At 38.4% G+C, this 23,608-nt stretch overlaps 1 protein-coding gene across 2 annotated transcripts in view; it reads left to right on the forward strand.

The window, feature by feature from the left end:
• The window catches only part of LOC101168937 (E3 ubiquitin-protein ligase RNF220-like), a 34,201-nt gene extending 10,839 nt beyond the window's left edge, over window positions 1-23,362 (forward strand). The window contains exons 3-16 of one of the 2 annotated variants that reach the window (XM_023954130.1): window positions 11,211-11,337; window positions 12,185-12,227; window positions 12,304-12,396; window positions 13,609-13,651; window positions 13,936-14,025; window positions 16,438-16,481; window positions 16,765-16,846; window positions 17,169-17,268; window positions 18,958-19,017; window positions 19,125-19,189; window positions 19,349-19,433; window positions 21,169-21,277; window positions 22,519-22,593; window positions 22,702-23,362. In XM_023954130.1, the coding sequence (XP_023809898.1) occupies window positions 11,211-11,337; window positions 12,185-12,227; window positions 12,304-12,396; window positions 13,609-13,651; window positions 13,936-14,025; window positions 16,438-16,481; window positions 16,765-16,846; window positions 17,169-17,268; window positions 18,958-19,017; window positions 19,125-19,189; window positions 19,349-19,433; window positions 21,169-21,277; window positions 22,519-22,593; window positions 22,702-22,773 (1,088 nt within the window). In that variant the 3' untranslated portion in view covers window positions 22,774-23,362. The remainder of the gene's footprint in view (window positions 1-11,210; window positions 11,338-12,184; window positions 12,228-12,303; window positions 12,397-13,608; window positions 13,652-13,935; window positions 14,026-16,437; window positions 16,482-16,764; window positions 16,847-17,168; window positions 17,269-18,957; window positions 19,018-19,124; window positions 19,190-19,348; window positions 19,434-21,168; window positions 21,278-22,518; window positions 22,594-22,701) is intronic. The other variant, XM_023954131.1, reaches the window with a different exon arrangement.
• Window positions 23,363-23,608: the final 246 nt, after the last annotated feature.

Genomic DNA, 23,608 nt, shown 5'->3' on the forward strand with positions numbered 1-23,608 from the left:
ATGCATAGATCACGAAAGACCAAAATTTTTTAAGAACAATGTGCAAAATGTACAGTGTGTACAGGCTGTGAGATACGGCCATTAAAGAGTTTAAGGCTTTTTGGGTGATTTGCAGCATATTTTTAAATGCATATTTCCATTTGAAAGTTTTGTTTCTTTGTTAAAACCTGTAATGTTTTAAAACACTTTTTTTTTTTAAATAAAGCCTCAGTTTCATCTTGAATTTAGTGCAGACTTGAACTTATTAAACCAGACTCATCCTCCAGTCTTGTTGTTGTAATTATAGTTTGGTTTGTGTATTTATGTATTATATGATAGAAACATGTAGATGCAACGTAATAAAATGTATAAAAACATTTCTGTGCGCTTGTCTGCGGGGATCCTTGTTTCAGCCTTCCCTGATTCCCATCTCCATTTGGATCTGCAGGCTGTTGAGTATACATGGTTTTATCGTCCATATCTTTGCGCTTTTTAAAGATTAAACAGCCTCATCTACTGTAATTGTTTGCTCATCCAGGCAGACACATCAAAATCCTGTAGGAAGTGTGACTAACCCAAACAGAGCAGTATCAAGCAGCGCCAGGTGTTTGTGGTCCCCCGATACCAGCAGCTGTGTTTCTGACAGTATCCGATCTTATCTGCGGCCGATCTGTGACGATAGGATGTGGGTCGGTGACCAAAACCTTCAACACGTCCTTTTAGGAGGTCTCCACACACTCCAGTCTTTGATGATGGTCATTTTTTTTCTTAAAAACCTGTCAGATTAACTAAAGGAAGACAACAATTGGGTTTTGTTTGAAGCTTTCTGCAAGGTTTTAGCCTCTGCTGTTCTCTAATACCTGCGGTTTCTGCAGCACAAAGTGCATGAGGGACAGGTGTGGAAGAAGAAAGCAGGTGTGTTGTCAGGTTTTTTCTCACCTGTTAGCTCTTTCAGCACATGTGTGTGACTGATGTAGGGCTGCACGATATGAGGAAAACTTGCAATATGCAGTATTAGTGATCAACTATACTTGAGCATAATTATAGCAAGTATACAACACTCACTGAGCATTTCATCAGGCAGATTTGTCCAACTGCTCCTTTAATCAATTTTATCATTAACCAATCACATGGCAGCAACTCAATGCATCTTGGCATGTAGACATGGTCAAGACGATCTGCTGCAGTTCAAACCGAGCATAAGAATAAGGAAGAAAGGTGACTGAAGTGACTTCCAACGTGGCATAGTTGCTGGTGCCAGACGGGCTGGTCTGAGTATTTCAGAAACTGCTGATCTACTGGGATTTTCACCCATAACCATCTCTAGAGTTTACAGAGAATGGTCAGAAAAAGAGAAAATATCCTGTGAGCGGCAGTTCTGTGAGCAGAAATGCCTTGTTGATGCCAGAGGAGAATGGCCAGACTGGTTCCAGCTGATAGAAGGAATACCGAGATCTGCAGAAGAGCATCTTTGAATGTACAGCATATCGAACATTGAGGCAGATGAGCTACAGCACCAGAAGACCAAACCAGGTGCCACTCCTGTCAGCTAAGAACAGGAAACTGAGGCTACAACTCTCACAGGCTCACCAAAACCGGATAATTGAAGTCTCCATTTCAGCTGCAACATTCGTCTCTTCCCCAATTTTTCAGTAAGTCAACCTTGTATCAACGGTTCAGGCTGGTAGTGCTGGTGGTGTAATGGTATGGGTAATATTTTCTTTGGACACCGATTGAGCATGGTTGCAACAGCACAGCCAAACTGAGTACTGTTGCTGCCCAAGCCCAACCCCTTATGACCACAGAGTACCATCTTCTGATGGATACTTTCAGCAGGATCATAAAGCTGGAATCATCTCAGTCTTGAACATGACAATGAGTTCAATGGCCTCAGCAGTCACCAGAGTGATCTATGCTAGGAACGATAAAGACAGTCATGACGGCAAAAAGTGGTTCATCCCTGTCCTAGCAAGGTCTAACAAATAAAGTGGCCAGTGAGTGTACACACCATATACATGTATGAAGTACACCAACTGAATAGTTCTTTAGACTGAATTTGATCATTTTATGTTATATATGTTAGTATATAAAAAGTAAACTTCAATATATCGCCTCACTTTTATATTGACTAAGAAAACTTGTAGTACATTTAAATACATTTCCTGCTGCTCTAACTTAGAATGACTTGGTTTCTGAAACTGCTGGATCCGGCAGCAGAGGTGTAGGAAATAGAGACGTAAAAGAAACAGAAATGTATCGGAAAATCGATCAAGTACTAGGATTAACAGCCGTATTGGTTGAAAGGTGAACCACAGCAAGGGATTTGGGTTGTATGCACTAAACATATGACAACCATTTTTTTCAGAGAACTTCAAACAATACCTGAATAATTAATATGACTCACTTTTTTATATCTTAGCAAACAAAACAGTCTAAAAGACCTAAAATACCAAGATTTTATGTGTAAAGCTGTTATGTCAAAGACATTTCGTTTTTGTTGCTTAAAATATAAAAGTGCCAGTAAGAAAAAAAGTTTCTATTTTCAAGTTTTAAATGCTAAATGAATAATAAATATCTAGATTGTATTAATGTATCAAATGTATTGTATCTGTATCTATCGCCACATAGTAGAATCTTCTATGTATCAATTTGTTGACCTTGAATGGAGATGCATGCCAAATCATGTGAGGCAGGGTTTTTGCAGAAGACTGGGTGGCAGACAGGTAACATAGGGCAGGTGAAACAGGACCTGAAAGAGGACCTGTAATAAGCAGTTGTTTTGTAGGGGAGAGAAGAACAGGGACGATGAAAAAGGATTAAATGGATTGTAAAATGAAAAATCGACCGAGCGATCGATCAATCAATCAATCAATCAATCAATCAATCAATCAATCAATCAATCATTTGATCATTATATTTGTTGCACTTATCATACTTGTGAACACAATGGGCTATTCACCAAGATAACTAATATAAAACAAGGAAATTCATTTAAAAATAAAGCCCCCCCCCCCACGCACACACTCACACACTATGCACATACATACATACATACATACATACATACATACATACATACATACATACATACATACATACATACATACATACATACATACATACATACATACATACATACATACATACATACATGTATCTTTTCAGAATTAACTATACCATTAACAGAGATTTCACCGAAGAATTTTAGACTGAATGATTAATCTCATTGAAATGATTTAGACTTGATTAGGTTGCAGCAATTTTAAGTGATTAGGATCAAAGTGGAATAAAGTAATCATTTGTAATTATGCTTTTAACTTGGTTTAATATTTTTTTATGAGCTAAATTGGAATACATTAACCAAAACACATTTTAGCCCTAAGCATTTAAGAAGTAGAAACTCAGAAAGGATTCTTATCTGTAGTAAAAAAGATTTCTTCACAATAATTCTCAGTTCCAACAATGTTTAAGGTTACATTTTAAAATATTATAAAAAAATAAAAAATGTGTTACAAATAGAGGCAAACAAGACATTTTCAGAGATACTAAAACACACCAGCAACAAGTAGTTCCTGCACCTTCTTTGAAACCAAAATTACCATATAGGTTCTATCAAATACCATTTCTTATTTTATTTAACTTTATTTTGTACAAAACCATGTTTTCTATCATTAATTTGACATTTGTTAAGGAATTTGTCTGACAGAGCTGAAATAAGTGTATATTGGTGCCTTTCTATGAATTTTTTTATGTGTTGCTTTAAATAAAGGTGTGATAAGATATATATATATATATATATTATTATTTTTTATTAATAAACAGTATAGTTCATGTTATCCTCTTTCCTTTTGCTGAAGTCTCCCTTGTTTTTTCCTGCATTTCTTTACAGATTGATCTGTGGCTGTAGTTCTGAGGACGAGTGTTTTATTTAGCTTTGTTTTCTTAGTATTATGTTTAGCTTTCTTCTTAAAGATTTGCCATTTTGTTTTCTATTTCTTTTCTTTGTCCCATGAACACACCAGATCTGAGTTTACTAATCACCAGCTGTTTCTACTTCTGGTAATTAGAACTCCATTTAAATAAAAGCCCATGGTTTTAGGCTCCTCAGATCTATTCTGTCTTTGTTACCTTCCTGGTTCTCTGTGTTTCTGGCTTGCTCTAAAATTTGTCTTATTAAATTTCAATTTTAGTTGAAGTCACATCTGTTTGCTTAACAAATGATTGCTGCCATCAAGCCTTTGATCCTCTGCATTTGGCTCCCCTGAAAGCACTATTGACAAATGAAAAAGATTTGATTCGGAAAGAAGCTTAGCTGAATGCCTTGTTTGGTTAGGAGAGATTTGATAACCTTTTATCAACTTTAGAGCAAATGTGATTCATCTGTTAAATGTATAGAATTCACTTAAGTTTACCTCGCATTAAAAAGCTGTGACAGTACACCAGTTGTTTGATTTAGTTCCCTTTACCATTTTTATAGATTTTATTTTTTCACTTTGTCACGGCATTTTAACATGTTTAGCTTATTGTCCTTTTTTACGAATTATAAACCAATCATCAAGTCCTTGTGTAATTAAATTTTTAGTGACTTCCACACAAGCTAACAAAGTGTTTATCTGGGACAGTTTAGAAAAGCCGAGTGCTTGTAAGCAACAGAGCGATTCCCCTCATTTTCTCCCTATTAACCACTAATTGAGAGACAGAGCGATTGGGGGAAATGAAAGTCAGAGCTGTGATTAGGAGACGATAGAATAATAAACGCCACAGGCAGACAGAAAGATACAGGGAGAGAGAATTAATGTATATTAATCAGTGGTCCAAGTAATTGTGATCTATATTTTTTTTGGAGCCAATCTAATTTCAGTCTAATGAAGGACTATGACCTGTCTATTTGCAGCTTGATGTCTCCCTGTCATTCTCCTGTCAGAAATGAAGATGTCCAACATGTGAAAAATGATGTTTAAACTGGAAATCTGTGGAAGCGGGCAGCCTCGGGTAAAGTGCTGACAGTACCTGAGGCACACGCAGATATCTGTGGATATCAGACAGTGGATGCAGGTAGATGGCATTAGAATGAGTGGCAGGGTACTGGTGATCGCTGTCTGCTGTCAGAGGCTTTTTGATCCAATGTGAGTTCACTGATTCTGACAGTTGGCAAACATGTCAAAGTCTACATTTGACATTTTGTTCCCAGAAAATGCGCTCAAGTACTTTTTTGGGGGGGGGCAAAAATGGAACATATTTAATGGGAGAGTTGTTCTTGTTGCAAAACTGGTTTTATAAAGGAATTTTAAAATACTTTTTTACTACCGGTAAAATTTTGCTCTTTTTCAGGATCTATCTGAAAAGACTTGCCTTAACTCTCCTTAAATGAAAACCCTGTATTTGGTGTCTTTAACATGCTCTTGTGGCATTTTCATGTCACCTCTGTCCTCCACTGATGAAGGAGTACATATATTAAAAGAATTAAGCTTAAAATTGTATTTCTGAGTATTTCTTTGCTCAAGTTCTGATGCATCCTCTTGCAAACAAACAGATCCATGGACGTCTTTCCTGGTCCGAGCTAGCATCTGGCTCACAACTGTCCATCTGCATAGCTCAGAAATTGCTCGCCAGTTATTTTTGTTCCACTGCTAATGTTAGGTTGAGATTGTGAACTACTATACAAAAAGCTCTTAGTAACAACGAAGGGAAGTAGGGTGGGGTTCATGCCTAATGTCCTGCCCACAACTCGGAAGCGAAATTCTAATGAACTTCTGCCGTTCTGCAGAAACTATGTCCTAGAAAATGACAGTTTAAAAGACATTTTTTGGTCCTAATGGCACACTCGTACTTAAAAGACCATTGGAAACGTTTCGAAAATAGATTAAAAAAAAATTATTGTTGTGGGACTTTACGTTTTACTCCATCGTATTGGGCAGGGGTAAGTGTTTTTAAAATAAACAGAAATCAAATCAAAATTAAAACCTTATGTCCTTAACTTTATCACACACTATTTATTTTTAAAATTATTTATTATTACACAAAAAATTCTACAGACTGGACGAAGTTTGACATGAAACAAAAACAAATGTACTTCAGCAAGTATATCATTTGATTTATGATTGTGGTGCAGAGGTAGAGCGGTCGACCCCTTACTGGAGGATGACCGGTTTGGTTGCTGCCATCACCGTCTATGTGTTGAAATGTCCGTTGGCAAGACACATAACCCCACATTGCTCCCTAGGGTTAGAGTTTTGCACCATGTAAGGCAGCGGAGCTGCCCGCCATCAGTGTGCGAATGTGTTTGCATAGATGAATGGGACTTTGAAGCCTTAAAGGAAGATAGTAAAGCGCTGTAAAAGTATACGCCATTAACCATTATCATAGTGGTAAATATTGTGATTTAAAAACCAAACTAATCTTCAATACTAAAGATTTTCACGATATCGGATGTTTGACTCTGGAAAATAAACTGACTGTACCAATTAACCGACTTCAGAAGAACCTGAAATATCTTTGATGTAAATGTTACTTAAAGAATCGGAGGTTATCTTTCAGAATCCATCAGCTTAATTAAGGCACACTATAAAGGTTAAATATTTTATTACAAGTAAAGATTTATTTGTACATCTCTACGGATTTCCAAAGACAGTCCTGAGTTCCTCTTCTCTTCCTTGAATGTGGAAGTCCCCATCAGAGGTCATTGAGCCATGCATCTCAATGAGGGGCAGATTGATTGTCTAAAACAGAGCAGAGGCAGCGTTCGATCTTTACCCTCAGGTCTTGAGAAGAGAAATATGGTCACAGAGAAACAGTCACCAAGCTACCAGGTCTGTTCTCCATCAGAAGTGATTGAACACATACATGCGGAGCCACGCCCGCACCGGATGGAACAATTGTAGTGACTAATGGAGAAGATGAGGGAAAGAAAGGAGAAGAAATAGGAGAAAATTCTGAGTATGTGCGCTGATTGACCTGCGGTCGGAGAGGTTATGTCCATTGATCTGTGGGGCAGAATAAAAGGGCTTTAACCTGAGGTGCTTCAGAATGAGTCTATTATAGGTTTGAGATTCCTATCCATTCCCTCCCAGAGCTTTTTCATCATCTGACTCCCCATGACTTGCGGCTGACTTCTGTTGTTCACCTAAAGCACTACAAAGGCCAAAGGCCAATCAATGTTCTACAAGAGGTTGATACAGATCTTATTAGTCAATGAATGATCATTAGTGGCCTAACGAGGCATTGATTTGTGCAGGGCCAAAGGTTACAGTGGTTGTGGCGAGTGTGTTTAATACATTAAACACAATTGATTGAAAATCAGGAGGGATGTTTTGAAAAATGTTGGAATTATGTAGGACATCAACAGATTTAAGGGCAGGCACAGAGAGGAGTGTGGTTGTGATTGAACATCAAACCAGCAGGATATTTGTCCTTTTCTTCGTGAATTCATGGTGTTGCGATTCTTGAACTAATAAAAAGCAGATATGTAGAAGTACCAAGTTAAAGGGAGTGAACTTACTGTTTCAAAGGCTGGAACAGCAGCCTTTGAAAGTTAAGGAAATGACTCTGCTCATAGCAGATGTGTTACTACAGGCCCTATTATGTTGCTCATTAAATACCCAACCTCTCAATAGGCCATTATTTCCCCAATAAAAAACAAACGGCGGCCTGCATACTTTCCTTTCTCCCCCCTCTGCTTCAGAGGTTAACTTTACCTCACAGACGGCAAAAAACCCTGACTAATATCCTGCATGTGATGCTTTTAAATAGGAAGCATGCTGCTGGATAGGGCGTTGTACAGGTGTGGCAGGAGCCAATGGATTTTATAGCTCTCCATCTCCTCTGAAAGTGTGCCAAGGACCTGCGCAAACTACCCACCGCCATTGTGTTGGCCGCCAAGCGTTAACTTCACTCCCCCAACCAATCTCCACATGCCTACTGGTTATATAGAGTCTCTGCTTGTTATGGCTTTATAGAAGGATTTTTGATGTGCTTGGAGAATTGTTTGATGGTTGGAGTAACGATGCCAGTTGGAGTAAGTTGTCTCAGCAGTTTATTGGCGAGAAGCACAGAAAAAGCTCACAGAAATTCCCCCTGAACGTTCCCCTGGATGTTCACTCGCATGTCCCCTGCCATTCAAAGCCGTCCAGTCATGCCAATGTCAATCAGAATTACACCAGGTCTTCAGATTTGTTACCGGCAGTGCGTTTGTCACCATGTCTCCCCTGCAGAACTGCCTTTTCATGCCCTAGCATAATGTCAGCGGTTGACATCCAGACCTGATGTGATGTGGCATTCACAAAAGGTCATGTTAGGCATCTTCGCTCCATCTGCATCAGCAGAACTGGCAGCCGTCATATGGGTGCTGGCATCGGCCATTACCCATGCCCTCGAGGGGCCTTGATGCTTGGAGGATTTGTCAGCAGGATTGTGATCTCTCTGTTTTCAATGGAAAATGTTCAATCCTGGACAGTGACTGTCAAGATCAGTCCAGAACAACAGAAATCATGCATTGGGAGAAAGAGGACAATTAACTTTTGGTTTTCAAATGGTGCACTTTATCATCTCATGATGTTAGAGTTGGGAGGAACGGGGTTTGTTTACCCGAATGTGACTTCTCTTCAAATCAAAACCAGAGGTGAAAATGTTTCTGCAGGTTTTTATACAATCCTTTGAAATCATCTACACAAGATAGGTCTAAAAGCACTTCATTTAGATTTTTATTCATAAGCAGTTTTGTTCATGAATTGCCAAAATATTTGTTACCACGAACTGGTTTAAACCACTCACTGTAATCAATGTATACTGTATGTGCGTGTAGCTAGACCTTCCTATAGAGCTAAAACTGCACTTTTATTAGAAATTGTCAGCTGGACAAAAGGCTAGACTGTCAGGAAACAAGGTCTTGAACTGGCGAGACAGAAAGTAGAAATAAAAAAACACAGAATCCATTTAGAGATGGTCCAGTCCGTTTCATCACAGCCCAGTGAGAATGGCCCAGCTCAGCCAGTTGCTCTGGTGCGGGAACCGTTAACAAGCCCCACAGGCAGCTTTTACAGTTCCTGTTGGGTGTCTCAGACCCCCCAGGCTGAAGAGAGGCAGAAGCTGACTAAGACACTGTCAGAGTTTATGTGGGTCGGGATGCGGGGGTGCCAAGATGGGGTCTCCATGAACCCCCAAATGCCACTTATGAATGTGACATGCTGTTAACTCGCAGCTAAAGTTTATACACACTCATCCAAACATAATTTCTGCCACAAAGTTTAAAAGCATCTGTTAGGAGCAGTTGGTGGTGGTGGTGGTGGTGGTGGTGGGGGGTAGTCTGAGGTAGGGGGCCTATCCAAAAAGTGGACCAATAAAACACCTGAAAATCAAATCCCATCGCTCTTATCGCGGCGCCATTCAGAGATGTTATCTGTGCAGGTAATGTGGTTATAAATTCAATTTCAGGCCCACAGATTTCATTGTTTACTGATGCTCACATGTTCCGGGCGGCAGGGCCCGGGAAGCTCGGGAACGTTCAATGCGTGTCGGGAAAAGTCATTTAGCCCTGCACGAGGGGATGCAAAAAAGAAGCGAGAGGGATTGAGAGAGGGGGAGATGGTGGGAGGGGAGGGCTTCAGGGCCGTCACACTCTCAAGGACACCTGACGCCAGTTTCTATTTTCCATCCCATGTTTTATTTAGAAGCCATTTGGTGCCATTTGGTTGCTCATTATTGGGGCTCATGGCTCAACTAATGTCAGGGGACAGCATGTCTAATAGACAGGTGGGCTTGTTGTATCTCCAGTCACAGGCCAACACGTTTGTGTCGTGTTGTCATGACAGAGTCTTAAGGAACCATAGATTCCTGCAACATTAGAGGAACTACTAAACAAACTTGGCTGTGGTGCTCCACACCGACTCAAAAAGTAAATGCAAGAACATGTCTCGCTTGTAAAGATGGGAAATTAGGTTTATCACGCCTTCTAGCTCTCTTTGTATGATTGATGGCTTTCACAAGTAAATCACCTCATCTACTAGGTAAAATCTTGATATAGTGGAGCTCCTGAGGCTCCCGGTTGGCTGCTTATGGCTGTAATCCATCAGTGGGACCCAATGGGCCGAGTGGCCCTCCTGGGTAATGTTCCTATTGACAGGCTATGATGTCAACATGCTGACAGCAGAAGGGGCATGGCGTTGTGTTTGTGCATGTGCCATCTTGTTTCAATTTTAACGCAGAGGATTACACATCCAAGACGCTCATTTGGAAACTTTTTATTTTTCATTTGAAATAATTTATACATGCTTTAATCAATTATTTACATTTTTACCTATCTGTTTATTTTATGGACATAATATCACTTCATGAAGTAGGTCTTACATCCTTAAAGGAGTTCGATGATAAAGTGGTTTGCTAAACATAAAAAGTACAACTCAAAATTTAAATAGTATAGGAATTATGTCGTCTCATTTTTATCATCCAAAATCTGCTCTGCTTCTCTTCAAAACCCAAAAAGTGACTGGATGTGAAATTAGTACATCGTCTAATTGTAAGTGAACAGACATTTTGGATAATTCACCAGGAGACCTTTGAAGTAATTATAGAAATGCACAGATAAAAGTTGTCAGGTACGGCTAATACAAAATAATATGCTACGATGTTCTCGTAACTGAAGAAACAACAAATAAGACCTTTTTTTAAAATTGACTGTTTTAACCCCCAATTGTTTAATTGGAAACAATATTTATGTTGCTATTTACTGCTATTTAAATGAACATTTCAGAGATTTATGGACTTCTGTACATACCCTCACTGACCATATTTACTTTATTTCAATTGATTAAAAAAAAATCTTGTTTTTGCTTAAATAAAATGACAGCATGTTCTCTTATCCTGCCTTGAACACACCCCAAAAAAATGATCAAATCAATTGCTAATACATTTCTAATTTCTTTTTTAATTCCTACTGTTGGAATCAAAATGTTTGTGTTTTATTTGCTGTTGGCTAAAATATTTAGCGTTTTTGATTTAAAATCTTCAGAAAATGCTTTTCTTGCTTTAACTGATCAATAACACATATCCTGTATACCTGTGCTTTGTATAGCCAAAAAACAATATTTCACTTTGCAGAGAAAGTACAAAACTGGCTAATTTTTCAAAATCTTACACATGCAGAAGGTCGCTGGTATTTTTCAAATAAAAACCACGCAAAAATAATTTTTTTGCATTATTTTGTTTATTATTAATATTCTTGTACTTCCTTCCTCAAGGCAAAGTGAAGGGCCTGTACGACACTCAGACGCCGGTGTGTCCCGTTTGCCAGACCGTCTTGCGTCCAGCTGAGCTGCACGAGCACATGGAGCAGGAATTAGCCAAACTTGCCCAGTTGCAGATCAGGTGCGCCTCCATCAGCCTGCGAACACATTAAATCTCCATAATTTTTGTCCCATTCTCTTTCATTTACATCTTATCAGTGGACCCATTATCCTCACAAATTCTTGCGTCACGGATCATAGCGTCTTCTTCGCTTTTTCAGCTTCCTCCAGGCCTATGCTCCTCTTATTTATTCATTTGTCATTTCCTGTCTGTTCATCCCAGACTTTTCCTTATCCGCCCAGCACACGGGGGATAATTGATGTCAAGTGATTTTTTATCTTTAGGCCCCTCCTCCTTTAGTTTCCCTAGGGTTATCTCCAATCTTTCCTGTCACCTGTGCACAGTGTTTACAAGCCGCCTCATTGTTTCTTACATATTTCATATTACAGCCTCTGGCCTCTAGGCGACAACTCATGCAGCAGGCAGATAATGTCCTTCTAATGGCTGCTTTGAGCCCTGCACACTCAAACACACACAGAGACACCCCTGTAGTCTAAAATACAAATATAGACACACACACATTACCTGCTGCTTAGAGCAGAAGAATGATTCCTCCAATAAAGACATTACACTCCAAATCTGCTTAACAACCGCTCCGTGGACACTAATGGTTTCAAATTGAACTTTGCCCATGGGGACAGTGTGCATGTGTGTGTGCACGTGTGACACACTGTAAAAATAATAGGTGCACAATCTTTACCTTCTTTCTCTTTATCCGTGCGGCAAAAAAATGAGGTTCAACATGGACTCACATTTAAAAGTTGAAGTTACTTAAAAGGCTGCATTGAAAAGACAAAAGTGTTTAGTATTTAGGAGGCAGTACAGCGGAAGTTTTTAAATGTGCTGATTTATTTTATTTTGCCCACAGTCCCACTCCGATGCAGCACGAACAGTTTCTGAGGACGCCAAAGGTGAGGAAGTCTGCGTTATCCTCATCAGAATTATGAATCAGCCTCATCACACTCTCCTTTTCCTTCTTTGGTGCAGTCTCTGTCACTCTCTCTGCGTATCAAGCGGGAAGGAGGCTCTCCCGCCTCGCCCCCTCGACCATCTGAGGATGCACACTCAGACCGATATCAGGTAGGTGTGAAAGAGTCCGAAAACCGTAATTTAAAGTGTTGGGTTTTACGGATCTACAGAAAAACCTTTTGTCTCTTGAAGCCTAAACCTTGAATGATTAATGAAACACTTTTGTTTAAATTGTTTGTTGAGAGGAAAGAATAAAATACCGGTAATCATTTTTTTACCTTATGTCTTAATTTGGGCTTATAAAATATAGTTTATGGCATGTTTTAAGAAAATATGCCCCGTTAAAAGAGAAACGGGTTTAGGAATATGAAAAAAATATATAGTAATGAGTACTTGGAAAAAAACGTTTAATTGTTTCTTCTTTTAAAAATATATACCAGTCCTTTTTTGACAATTTTTTTTTTAAATGTTATGCAAAAAACTCACAGCAGTTTTTCTTGTAAAGTTTTTCCAAAGACAATGGTTTTGTGGGTATAAAAAACATGAATAAAGTATTTCAAAGCACCACATTATACCCTGTCTTTGCTGTAATTTCACATTTTTTTTTAAATCATTGAATTGCAAATCCTAAAGTCCACTCCGATCATGTTGAGCTATTTTAAGTTTTCCCAGCTGCCTTTTTTTATTATGATGCTATTTTTAGCCAGAATTAAAAATAAAACGTGTTTTCATGGATACAGTTACAGCAAAGCAGTAGTAATAATAATAATAATGAATTTTATTTATATGGCGCCTTTCTAGACACCCAAGGTCGCCTTACAGATAGAAACAATAAAATACAGTTAAAAGAAAGACACATTAGTTAAAAACATACAGTAGTAGGAGTTCATTATTGGAAATTTACTTCAAAGAGCTCAGAGTAAGGAGCTTGTGGCCCGCCAAGTATAGTTTTTATCTCACAAATGCTCTTTTTTCCAACGGCGTTTTCTTTGTCTTTACAACAATTTGAATAAAATACTTGTAAATACAGAAATACGCTCTTTTTGTACTACAAGTCCTCCATTATCAGATAAATGCCATAAGAACATGTGAAAGACCCCATTTTAATAAGAGTGGGTCTTTAATAGGTTGCTCTAAAGTTTTTTTTAAACAAACTGAATAGCAGAATGAACAAAAAGCTGAGAGTTAAGAGGAGCAAAGATTTAAACGTCAGTAATTGTTGGAGTGACTTCACGAAAACTGACTGCACGTTTTAACTAATGCTACATTTTAAGATAAATACGGATGATTTCAACTGTCATAACTTTCTCCTTTTTTTTGTAGACGTTCCTCCGAGTGCGGTCCAACAGACACACCAGACTTAATGGTAAGAAACCTTCATGTTCCTTCATAGCTGCAGAGTGCGTTTGCCTTCAGCAGAAGGTCTCTGCCTGCAGCCTTTAAGTGGCTGCAAATGTGAAAACTTGAAGAGTCTGGAGTTCCTTTTGTCCATACTCATGTGCCCAGTCATGTGTTGAGCTTTATTTTAACAAAGACCTCCCTCACTGGTCATGATCTCCACATTTTCCCACACCATCTCCACTGGCCTAGCGCCCACACGAGCAGAGGAGCTATTAACCTTTCAACTTTGACCTCTTGATATGTTAACAGTCGATGACCTCTGCTGGTGCAGGTGCTACGTCAAATCCGGCCCACTGCGGCCGCACAGCGCAGGAGCCCACCTAGACTGCACACAAGCTGGTAAGAAAAGGCACCCCTCCACCCCCAACCCCTTACCCAACATTATCACATGTTTCAGTCCAAACAGACGGTTGTTATGAAAAAGTGACTCTTTCACACTGTTTTACGCTGGAAGAAACTACGAATAAAAATTTAACAGTTTTCTTCATAAAACATAGTTTTGTATCAGTTATTAGGTTTTTACAACTCCTAAAAAACATTTTTTCTAGAATTATTTAAAAAAATGTGTCTACCTTTGAAAATCTACTTATCTTTTCTTACACAGTCAATCACATTTCTTTTCCACAAATTGTCTACACTATTTAATATTAGTTTTGATGAGAGAATTTATTCTGGACTCAAAAGATGCAGTGCCAAGAGAAATCAAAATAAAAAGCAATAATTAAAAAACAAGTCAGAAATAGAAGTATAGAAAAGATATAGAAAGAGCATAAATGTCAGCACATATATTTAAAAAAAATAATTTCTAATAATAAGTGATATCTAAAAATAAAAGGACAGCTTCATGTTTAACTGACCCAGAGCATCAGTGGTAAATGTCAACATCATCCTACACATTATTATTGCTGTGATGTTAAAATCTGAAAATAACATTATTGCGATTTGACCATAAAGAATGAACAAATATTTAGATTGAAGTAATATTAGTGCATAAAATAACTTTAACACATCCAGAAGTCAGTTTTGTTAAATGATAAAATAATATGGGTGAAAGCTTTTTCTATTTTTTTATTTTGAAGAAGTTTGAAATGTGAGCGCTGAAACAGACTGCAGGACAAGCACTCCAGATCTGGACTCTAACTCACACTCCAGACTCCTTGTTATTATTTCCACTAAGATGCTCTGACTCTGAGCGGCCTCCTCAAACCTCCTCTGCTGTCGAGGTCAGTTAGCCTTTATTGGGCCTCAGAATGAGACGGCATAATGAGCCTCCGAAGACACGCTGAGGAGGGAAAAAGGGCGAGGGTGAGTGAGGTGCTCCTCTGCTGATTAATCAATCTCATCTTTTTTTTCCTCGCTCCGTTTGATGAGCTCAGCTTTGACCGTCTCTTTAACCCTCATTATGTTCGTGAGGATGGCAGCATTCAGGTCAACGCCGGCCTCCACCTCTGCCCTCCACCGTGGAGAGCCCACACTTATCCAGTGGGAATTAGGGGTCCTAAAATTTAATGTCTCCTCATGCAATCTGCAGTCTTTCAGGGGCAGTTGGCGTTCTGCCATGTTAACTTTTATATTTTCAGTGATGGATAAATTGGAGATGAGATCACAGGAACAGCAGTCGCACTAAATTCACAACTTCAGGGCTGCACTTTGTCTTTAAGGGAGACTGTGGTGCAAATTTAACCAAAAATTGACATTTTAAAGATTTTTTTTATGGTTCTTATTGAACAAACCAAGTCAAGCAGACTATCACTTAACCCTTGTGCTATCCTAGGCACTTTAACATTGGGAGTTGGGTCATCTAGACCCACTAGACAGTGCTTTGAACCTTCTTTCTTCAATGATTTGTGATCTTCACTGGTGTCCATGGATTACATGAAATCTTTCCACCTTTATCCACCTTTGTCATGGTGGGGAGAACATGTCAATGTAAGGTTGGGGTCATCTAAGATAGCACAAGGGTTAAATAAATTAAAATAGATTACACATGTCATGCTATGTGAAGGAAATAAGTTTAAAAAAATTAAAACTTAAAACATGTAACTTTTACAAAAAGTTATAAATTTTTCAAATTTGATGTCTGCCCATCTGGTTTTACTATTGTATTGTCTGAAATTATTTAAAGGAAATTAGGATTTTGGATTTAGAAATGTTTTATTTCAAGCAATCACAACAAAAATAAAACTAAGCAAAAAAAAAAAAACCCAGAGATATTCATCTTTACTCAGATATTTTAAACGTAAGATAGTAAGCTGAGACATTTATATGTGTACACTTGTTAAATATTGAATTGTTACTCTTAATCAAAAATAGACACATTAATTCCTATGCATACAGAATATGACACATGAGACAAATAAATATTAAGTTTGTCAAAATTAATTAAGAGTTTAATTAATTAGTTAAATTAATGTAGTTAATTTAACTAATTACTTAAGTAATAAAGTAGTTATTATAAAATATCGTTTTGAAAACCAAAGATTTTTTTTGTAAATCTTTTTTGTTCTTTTTTGGAGAATTTTAAAGTTAGTTATCAATCATAATGATTATAAATTGCATGTTTTTATTTTTACACATAATGTATGCAAATTTAAACTATATTATATTTTGCAGTTTTCCCCTAATATAACACAACGTTGTCAGTTCAGCTAAAAAAAACCTTAAGAATCACATATGAAAATGACGTTCATGCACAAAACAAATGTTTGTTTTTGTGTGAATAAATGTGTCTGGTTTGCTTTGTTTTTCCAGTCAGGATCGGAAAACTGAAGAGACGGAAACCAGAAGAAGGACAGGTATCTTCCTTTATTTAAAGTTTTTCTGACATTTTTCCTGTAATCAGAGATGAATAAAGGCTGATCTCAGAATGTCAGTGGGCCAAACGCTAAGGACATGGAGTGGCTTTGTTCTCGTAGCATCAAGATCACTGTCAGCTCTGTGTGTATCCATGTGGAAGCGCCGCTGGCATTGGTTCACAGCTATAAAAACACAGAAGCAGATATGTGGCTCCGGGCCGTCAGAGGCATATTGACATATTCATTCAGATGGTGAAATTGTGGATGTGTGTGTGTGCTTTAGGAAGGTTCAGCTGATTTGACAACCCTGGAGAACGACTGGAATGAGAGGACAAGGATACAGATGACATCTGCAGGGTTTAAAGGTATTTGTGCATGGCTGTGTGTGCATAGGTGTGCATGATCGCTGTGGTCATGTGCATGATCCTGTTCAACAGAGGGTGAACCTGATGACTGAGAAGCAGTTGAAAAAGCACTGAACTTTTCAGTGCAGATTACAGCAGATCCGGGTGCCTTGGAGCTCAAATCAACAGTTTCTTTTATCAAACTAAAACCAGCTCTGACCTCCAAACATGAGTGAATAGAAGGAGCTACAGGACTAGAAACTAAACATACTGTTAACATTGATTTCTCCAAGTGTTCTGTGGAGTTAAGCTGCTGTGCAAAATCCACATCCCAATTCTCCAGCAGGTGCAGTGTTGGTGAGGACCACCTCCAAAGAGTTTCGGGACAGTGATGTGGACCTGGACGTGGATGGAGACGATACTCTGGAGTATGGCAAAGTTCAGTATCCTTTACAGGAAAAGCATAAGTAGGAAAAACGGAGAAAACAAAACAGGGTTAGCTTTAAGTTTGCAGAAAATTCTGAAAAGAATTGATGTTTTCTGCTGGATTTACTGCACATAATTAACATAAAAAGGCGAAGCAATAATCACTTTTGGATGGCAAAAACACAAAGCCTATCTGCAAATCTTTAGATTTGGAGATTTGCATTAAATTGTGAGTACAAGGATAACTTCACATTTTAAGTGAATCTGCTAGAAAATTCTGCCCCTATTTTATGACACAAAGGTCAAAAAACAAAAACCTCCTATCAGCATTAACTGGAATATTTGAAATGCATTTTTCCTGTTCCCTGAAAAGAGTTTTTTTTCCAGGAAAATTTGTGTCACAGCATGCTTTTTTTCCTCTGCTGTTCCCGGCATTTGGGAGTCTGAAGCCTAAAAAGATTAAAGAAATTGAGTAAAAATTGTGAAAGTAAAGTAAACTTATGATTAAGACTTATACAGATAAACATATGTCTTTTATTTTAAAAGATGACCTTTTACACCTTTTATTTCATTTGCTTTGCTTGAACCAAATCCTGAAAAAAATGGTTTATTATAAATGTCATGCATCTGTCAATCATCTTTAACTTTAAAGCCCCACTCCAATCATCTTTTATTCTTTTTTAAAAGTGTTCCCAGTTGTCTCTGTGATTCAGAGATTTTCTTTTACTATTATTGTACAACAAAATTTTGGTGGCTTTCATTCAAAAAAAGTAATTAATAAAGAAATAGAAAAAATCTAAAGTAACAGTAAATTAGCGAATCGCTTTTTTAAGAAATTAAGTAAAGTGTTATAGTGAGCAATGTATTTGCACATTCGGTGGTGTGCCATTTTTTGGGACATAGTTTCTGCTGTATGCGTACTTCATTAGACTTTCAAGTAAAGAAAAACAAAAACAAGTTGACTTCTAAGTTGGCTCGGAGCAACTGCACCACCTTCCCTTCTCTGTTGCTGAGAGCTCTCTCACTAATTTACAGCCCCTCACAACCTCAACCTACCATTACCAGCACAAAAAAACTGATAAGCAACATTGGAGCTATCCAGCCGGATTCCAGCTCACACGAGGAAAACACAGGCGTACATGGACCTAGTAATGGATGGATCAGAATGGAGCGGAGCAGAGGGCTTGTGGCCCACCCAGAGTATTTTCTATGTCACAAAAAGGATCTTTTTCAAAAAGTCTTTTTCATCTGCTCCTGATTCACAACAATTTAAGTAAGAAAATGATCAGAAATGCAATTTTAAGCTGAATTTTTCTTATCCCTTGTGCAATCCTACTTTAACATTGGGAGTTGGCTCATCTGGACCCCACTAGACAGTGCGCCGAACCTTTTCTCTTCAATATTTGTGATCTTCACTGGTGTCCATGGATTACATGAAATCTCTCCACCCTTATCCACCTGTGTCATGGTAGGGATAACAGATCAATGTAAGGATCGGGTCATCTGGACCCCATAGGATAGCACAAGGGATATACTTGTCCTCCATTAGCAGAAAAATGCTGATGAACATGGTCGTATACAGCAAAGTAAAAATAGATAAAAAAATAAATGAAAACTTTAATGAAATGAAAATCGCTGAAGGCTGTTTTTTGCTCTAATAAATGTCCAGTTGTTAGATGTGTTGCTTTCCTGAATTAACATCACAGATACACAGAAACGGATGTCATCCCCTGTTCAGGAGAGAGCTCCAAGGAGTCTGCAGTGAAGTATGTAACCCAGCCGCTGACATAACTAACAAGTATCGTTTGGACTCTTTCATTCTTCATCAGTATTTTCAGTATTACATTACACATACTTGTGTATTGTGTTTTAGCAGCAGCAGGAATGTGTTACCAGATTCCAGAGTGAACACAGATTTCCCCAAATGGTCAACTGATGGTGAGATAAACTACTTTTATTGCATGAATGTGAGAAAAAACACTTTAATAATGTTACATGAACACTTTTCGGGTTGTTGCTGGTTACAGCCACCATGCACATTTAACCTTTTTTTAAACTAAACTGTATTTTTTTTTGTATTTTTTCACTTTTGCTTAGGGAGTCCATCTACAAGCACTGTGGAGAAACCCGACAGCGGCGCAGCAACTCTCTCCAAAACTTGTAAAAACACCAACATAGAAACGTAAGTTTGTGGTTTGAGCCTGGGCTGATGGACGTTGCTTCAAGACATAAACCCTGTTTATGGCTGGATAACTTTCACTTGATGTAATGTCTTATTCACATCAACGGGGGTTGACCCGTACGGGTGCTGTCGGTTTTTGGGTTGTCCGGATCCGTGGAGGTGCAGAGTGGCCGCATCTTAAAGGAAGCACGGGTTTGTCTTGCAGTCCCCTTGAGGCTTATACGGGGACCTCAAGGGATGTCATAAAAATAGAACGTACAATTGTCATGTGTCTTTGGTAAATGTGTTGTAAAGTATTTGTGGGGAAAATTGAAATTACACACACACGTACGGCGATCCTGTCGTACAGTGCTCTTTTGCCACACTTGGTCATTAGTGAGGTACGCACACTGGCCACTTACCTACAGCACACAAATGCTCCATGCATGGGGTGTGCACGTGATATTTAAGTGCCCATAGGACGTCTGTAGGATGACCACACAAACTACACTCCAATTGCATAATTTCCTCAGGCCTGCATGCAAGAAGCCCAAAACGGGCGCACACTTAACACTTGACAAGCCCTAAGATTGCAGAATGCATGGGTGGCTTAAAATTCTGTGTGGCCCCTCTACAGGTAAGCTAATTTTTTGCACACGGGCAGCCCGCATCCACCTATAAGAGCAGTTTTGATTAAGAATAAGGAATTGGTATCAACTTCAATTTCCCAGATAGAACTAGAATTTGATTTTAGCTGTGATGAGTTTAATTTAAATGAGTTAAAAAAAAGAATTATCTTCTTAAGACATTGGAGTTTTGTGTTGTCTCACAGTTGATCAAAATTCTAACTTTTTATTTTTTATTATTATTTCTTTTTAATAGCCAATTTAGAAACCAATGACAATGCCAGGTCACAATGACCAGATGTAAACAAGCTGTGATTTAATGTACAGTTTTTCTACACCAAATACTTTGTTATCATGTGACTTTAAGACCCACTCAGATGAAAATCATGTTTTGTTTGTGTTTTTAACATGTTACTGTGGCATTTCTCATGATGGATGATAAAGATAAAGAAAATCAAGATTAAAATTGTGTTTGTGTAGTTCTTTTATCAGGATTTTAGCGGGAGTGGGCTTACTCCGCACCAACAGTACCGCTCACAAATCAGAGAAATTTCTAATGAACTCCTTCTGCTCTGCAGAAACTATGTCCTAGAAAACAGCATATTTTGGATTTTGGCTGAAAACAACACAATCCTAATTAAAATACCACTGGGAACACTAAAAAAGGTGATCAGAGTGGGTCTTTAAATCACCCGTTTGGACTTGAGTAAACCTAACACCTGTTTCTACAGGGTGTATTTTTGGGGCTTTTATGAGTTTGGATTACCTGCCTTTACGTCAGTATTTCACTGTGATGCTCAAGGTCCTGGCAGGCTTCATGTCTCATCAAGATCAATGCATTGTTTCGCCTGTTTTTGCACCAGCCGGGGCTTTAACAGTAACAGCGTGTCTGTGTGTGTGCCTATGAAGGGATTGACACCCCCCAGCCCCCCTCTCCCATCTATGATAAATGAGACAGCCAATGCCGGCAATGTGATTGCTGCTAAATTTCATGCTCAGTGTCCAAGTTGGCCGGCGAATAATTTAATCTGTCTTCGATTTATAAATGACTCTCCAGCGTCTGCCTCACTCACACGGCTTGCTTCTCCTTACCTGTGTGTGCGTCTGTGTGCGTCTGTGTGTGTGTCCAGGCCCTCAGAGGACTCCACATTGACAACATTGGATGCACTTAAAGCTCGGATACGAGATTTGGAGAAACAGCTGTCTAAAGGAGACAGATTTAAATGCCTCATCTGCATGGTGAGTATGAAGGCATATCAAATCAATCGAGCAAACACAGAAAGGAGCGATAACGCCGTAGTAATGCAGAAACGGATGAGACTGCAGCCAGGGAGCCAAGTTTTGGGCAATAAATCTGTATTACCGGTCATGGACTTTCACCGGAACATAAATATGACGTGATATTTATATGATGCTGTTTTTACACACACTTGTCGAGACACGTGTGTGTGCAGCTTTAAAAACCATATTGTTCAATTTGAATGTTTATTCCAAGCACTTAATTTGTAATAACAGCACTGAAGACTGAATAAATTCATGGCTAATGTAAAAAAAAAAAAGAGAGAAACATTTTGATGCATAACTATTTGGAGGAAAATTGAAAATGATTTAAAAAAAGCAACACAAAATAAAGCATAAAATGCTTGTTTTGTGAACTTTTGTTATAAAAAGTTGCACAATTTTCAACCTTTAGATTGGACATTTTAAGTGTTTTGTCAACTGTGTTTTTAAAAGTATTCTGACGAATTGCAAAATGCTGTTAAATTCTTTGCAGCCACTGATTATTTGATACATTTAATTAATAAAAAAAGAAAGCTTTTAGTGTAATTTTAGTTTTAGATTTTTCATTTGTAAAATTAGCAAAAAAAAATGTGGGTTATTTTTCACCCCCAGTTTAAGGCAAAATGTTTTAAAAATTTTACAGCATATTAACCAAACAAACAAAACTTGTGGCAAGATACAACAATGTACCTTTTTCTCAACTCTATTTATTTATTTAAGCCTCTCATGTTTGACTTTTCTCTACTACTTCAGATTCAGTTACAGATTTTGTCATATAAAGTCATATAAATTTACATGTAAAATAAAGCATGGATCTAAATAACTGTTCTAATTTAATATTTTTTCCAATCTTCAAATGCTTTTAAATGTGTTATAAACTTTATTGGTTATTGCCTAAATATTTGTGCAGCTTGTAATAAATAATTTGAAACGGATTAAAAAATATATACAATCTAAAAACTAATTCCAGATATAGATTTTATGAGGTGACACAGAGCAGCATCATCTCTGGATCCTCTGGTTCTGATCCCAGCTGAGGTTCTTCTTGTGATGATCTCAAATATGATGTGATGGAGCCGCAGGGCTTTTGTAAAAATGTTCTGGGGTCAAGTGTACCCTGCTAGGATTCTCCTCTTCTTAATTTACATGGACCTCTAGTGGCAGCTTTTAATGTTGCACTGCCCTTTTGTTTGTGACAGGACACTTACACAACCCCTCTGACCTCCATCCAGTGTTGGCATGTTCACTGCGAGGAGTGCTGGCTCCGAACTTTGGTAAATTATCAGAATCTTTCTCTGCAGCATGTTTTTTTTTATTTCTTGTGTTCACAAATATTGAGGTCCAGGTCATGAATCATATCAAAAAAATCTTTATTTTCCCAGGGTGCAAAGAAGCTGTGTCCTCAGTGCAACACAATCACATCACCTGGAGACCTCAGACGGGTTTTCCTCTAGCTCGGCCTCAAAGATTGGCTCTGGAAGTTTTTTGTTCTATTCCAGCCAATCAGAAGTGGACCTATGGGCAGCTGGTCTGTCAAACATTTCCCAAATCCTCCTCCTCCTCCTCCTTACATGCTCCAGGTTCCTTTAGCATCCTCTTTCAAACTCCTGACAGTTTGAAGAGCAGCATGCGCGGGACCTGTCCACCAACTGGATTCCTGCTGCAGCATCAGTCATTTCTGAAGAAACAAGAGCTCAGGCACTAAAGAATAAAGGGAAAAAAATGGATTTGGGACAATATTTATCAATTTTTTACACCGTTGATCTGTTTTATGGGAAACGTTAAACTAAATTGACTTGCAAAGCACATATTCATAGTTAAGTGTATGTATGAATGGAGTAAGATGTGTATAAATAATGTTGACTAGCACAACGACCGCGTATTTGCTGTTCTTGATCATTTAGCAGCTGTCTGTTGAAAACACTCCTGGGATGACTACCACAGTCAAACTCTGACTTTGTCACTGATGCAGTTCTTTGTACAGCATCATTAAATTGACCAATGTTACTACAATAAAAATGTGTGTGAAGGTTGTTAACTCAACAGCGTGCTGCAGTGTGATTCACCTGTGACATGGGAAAGCTGTGGGCATGAACCCACAGCAAACATTCCTGTCGGCCGGCGAGTCTTTTTTGATAGCCTATTAGGACAACTCTGTGCGCTCCATAAGAAGTGGGTCACGGCAGGATTAGTCAAACCCAGAGCAGCTCATCTTAAGGTGACGGACACTAAACCATGCTATTCCAAGCAGACGTCTTTGTATTTCATCTCTTTAAAAGGCACCAGACT

The sequence above is a fragment of the Oryzias latipes genome, chromosome 4, assembly GCF_002234675.1.
Source record: "Oryzias latipes chromosome 4, ASM223467v1".
In the NCBI taxonomy this organism is placed as follows: Eukaryota; Metazoa; Chordata; class Actinopteri; order Beloniformes; family Adrianichthyidae; genus Oryzias; species Oryzias latipes.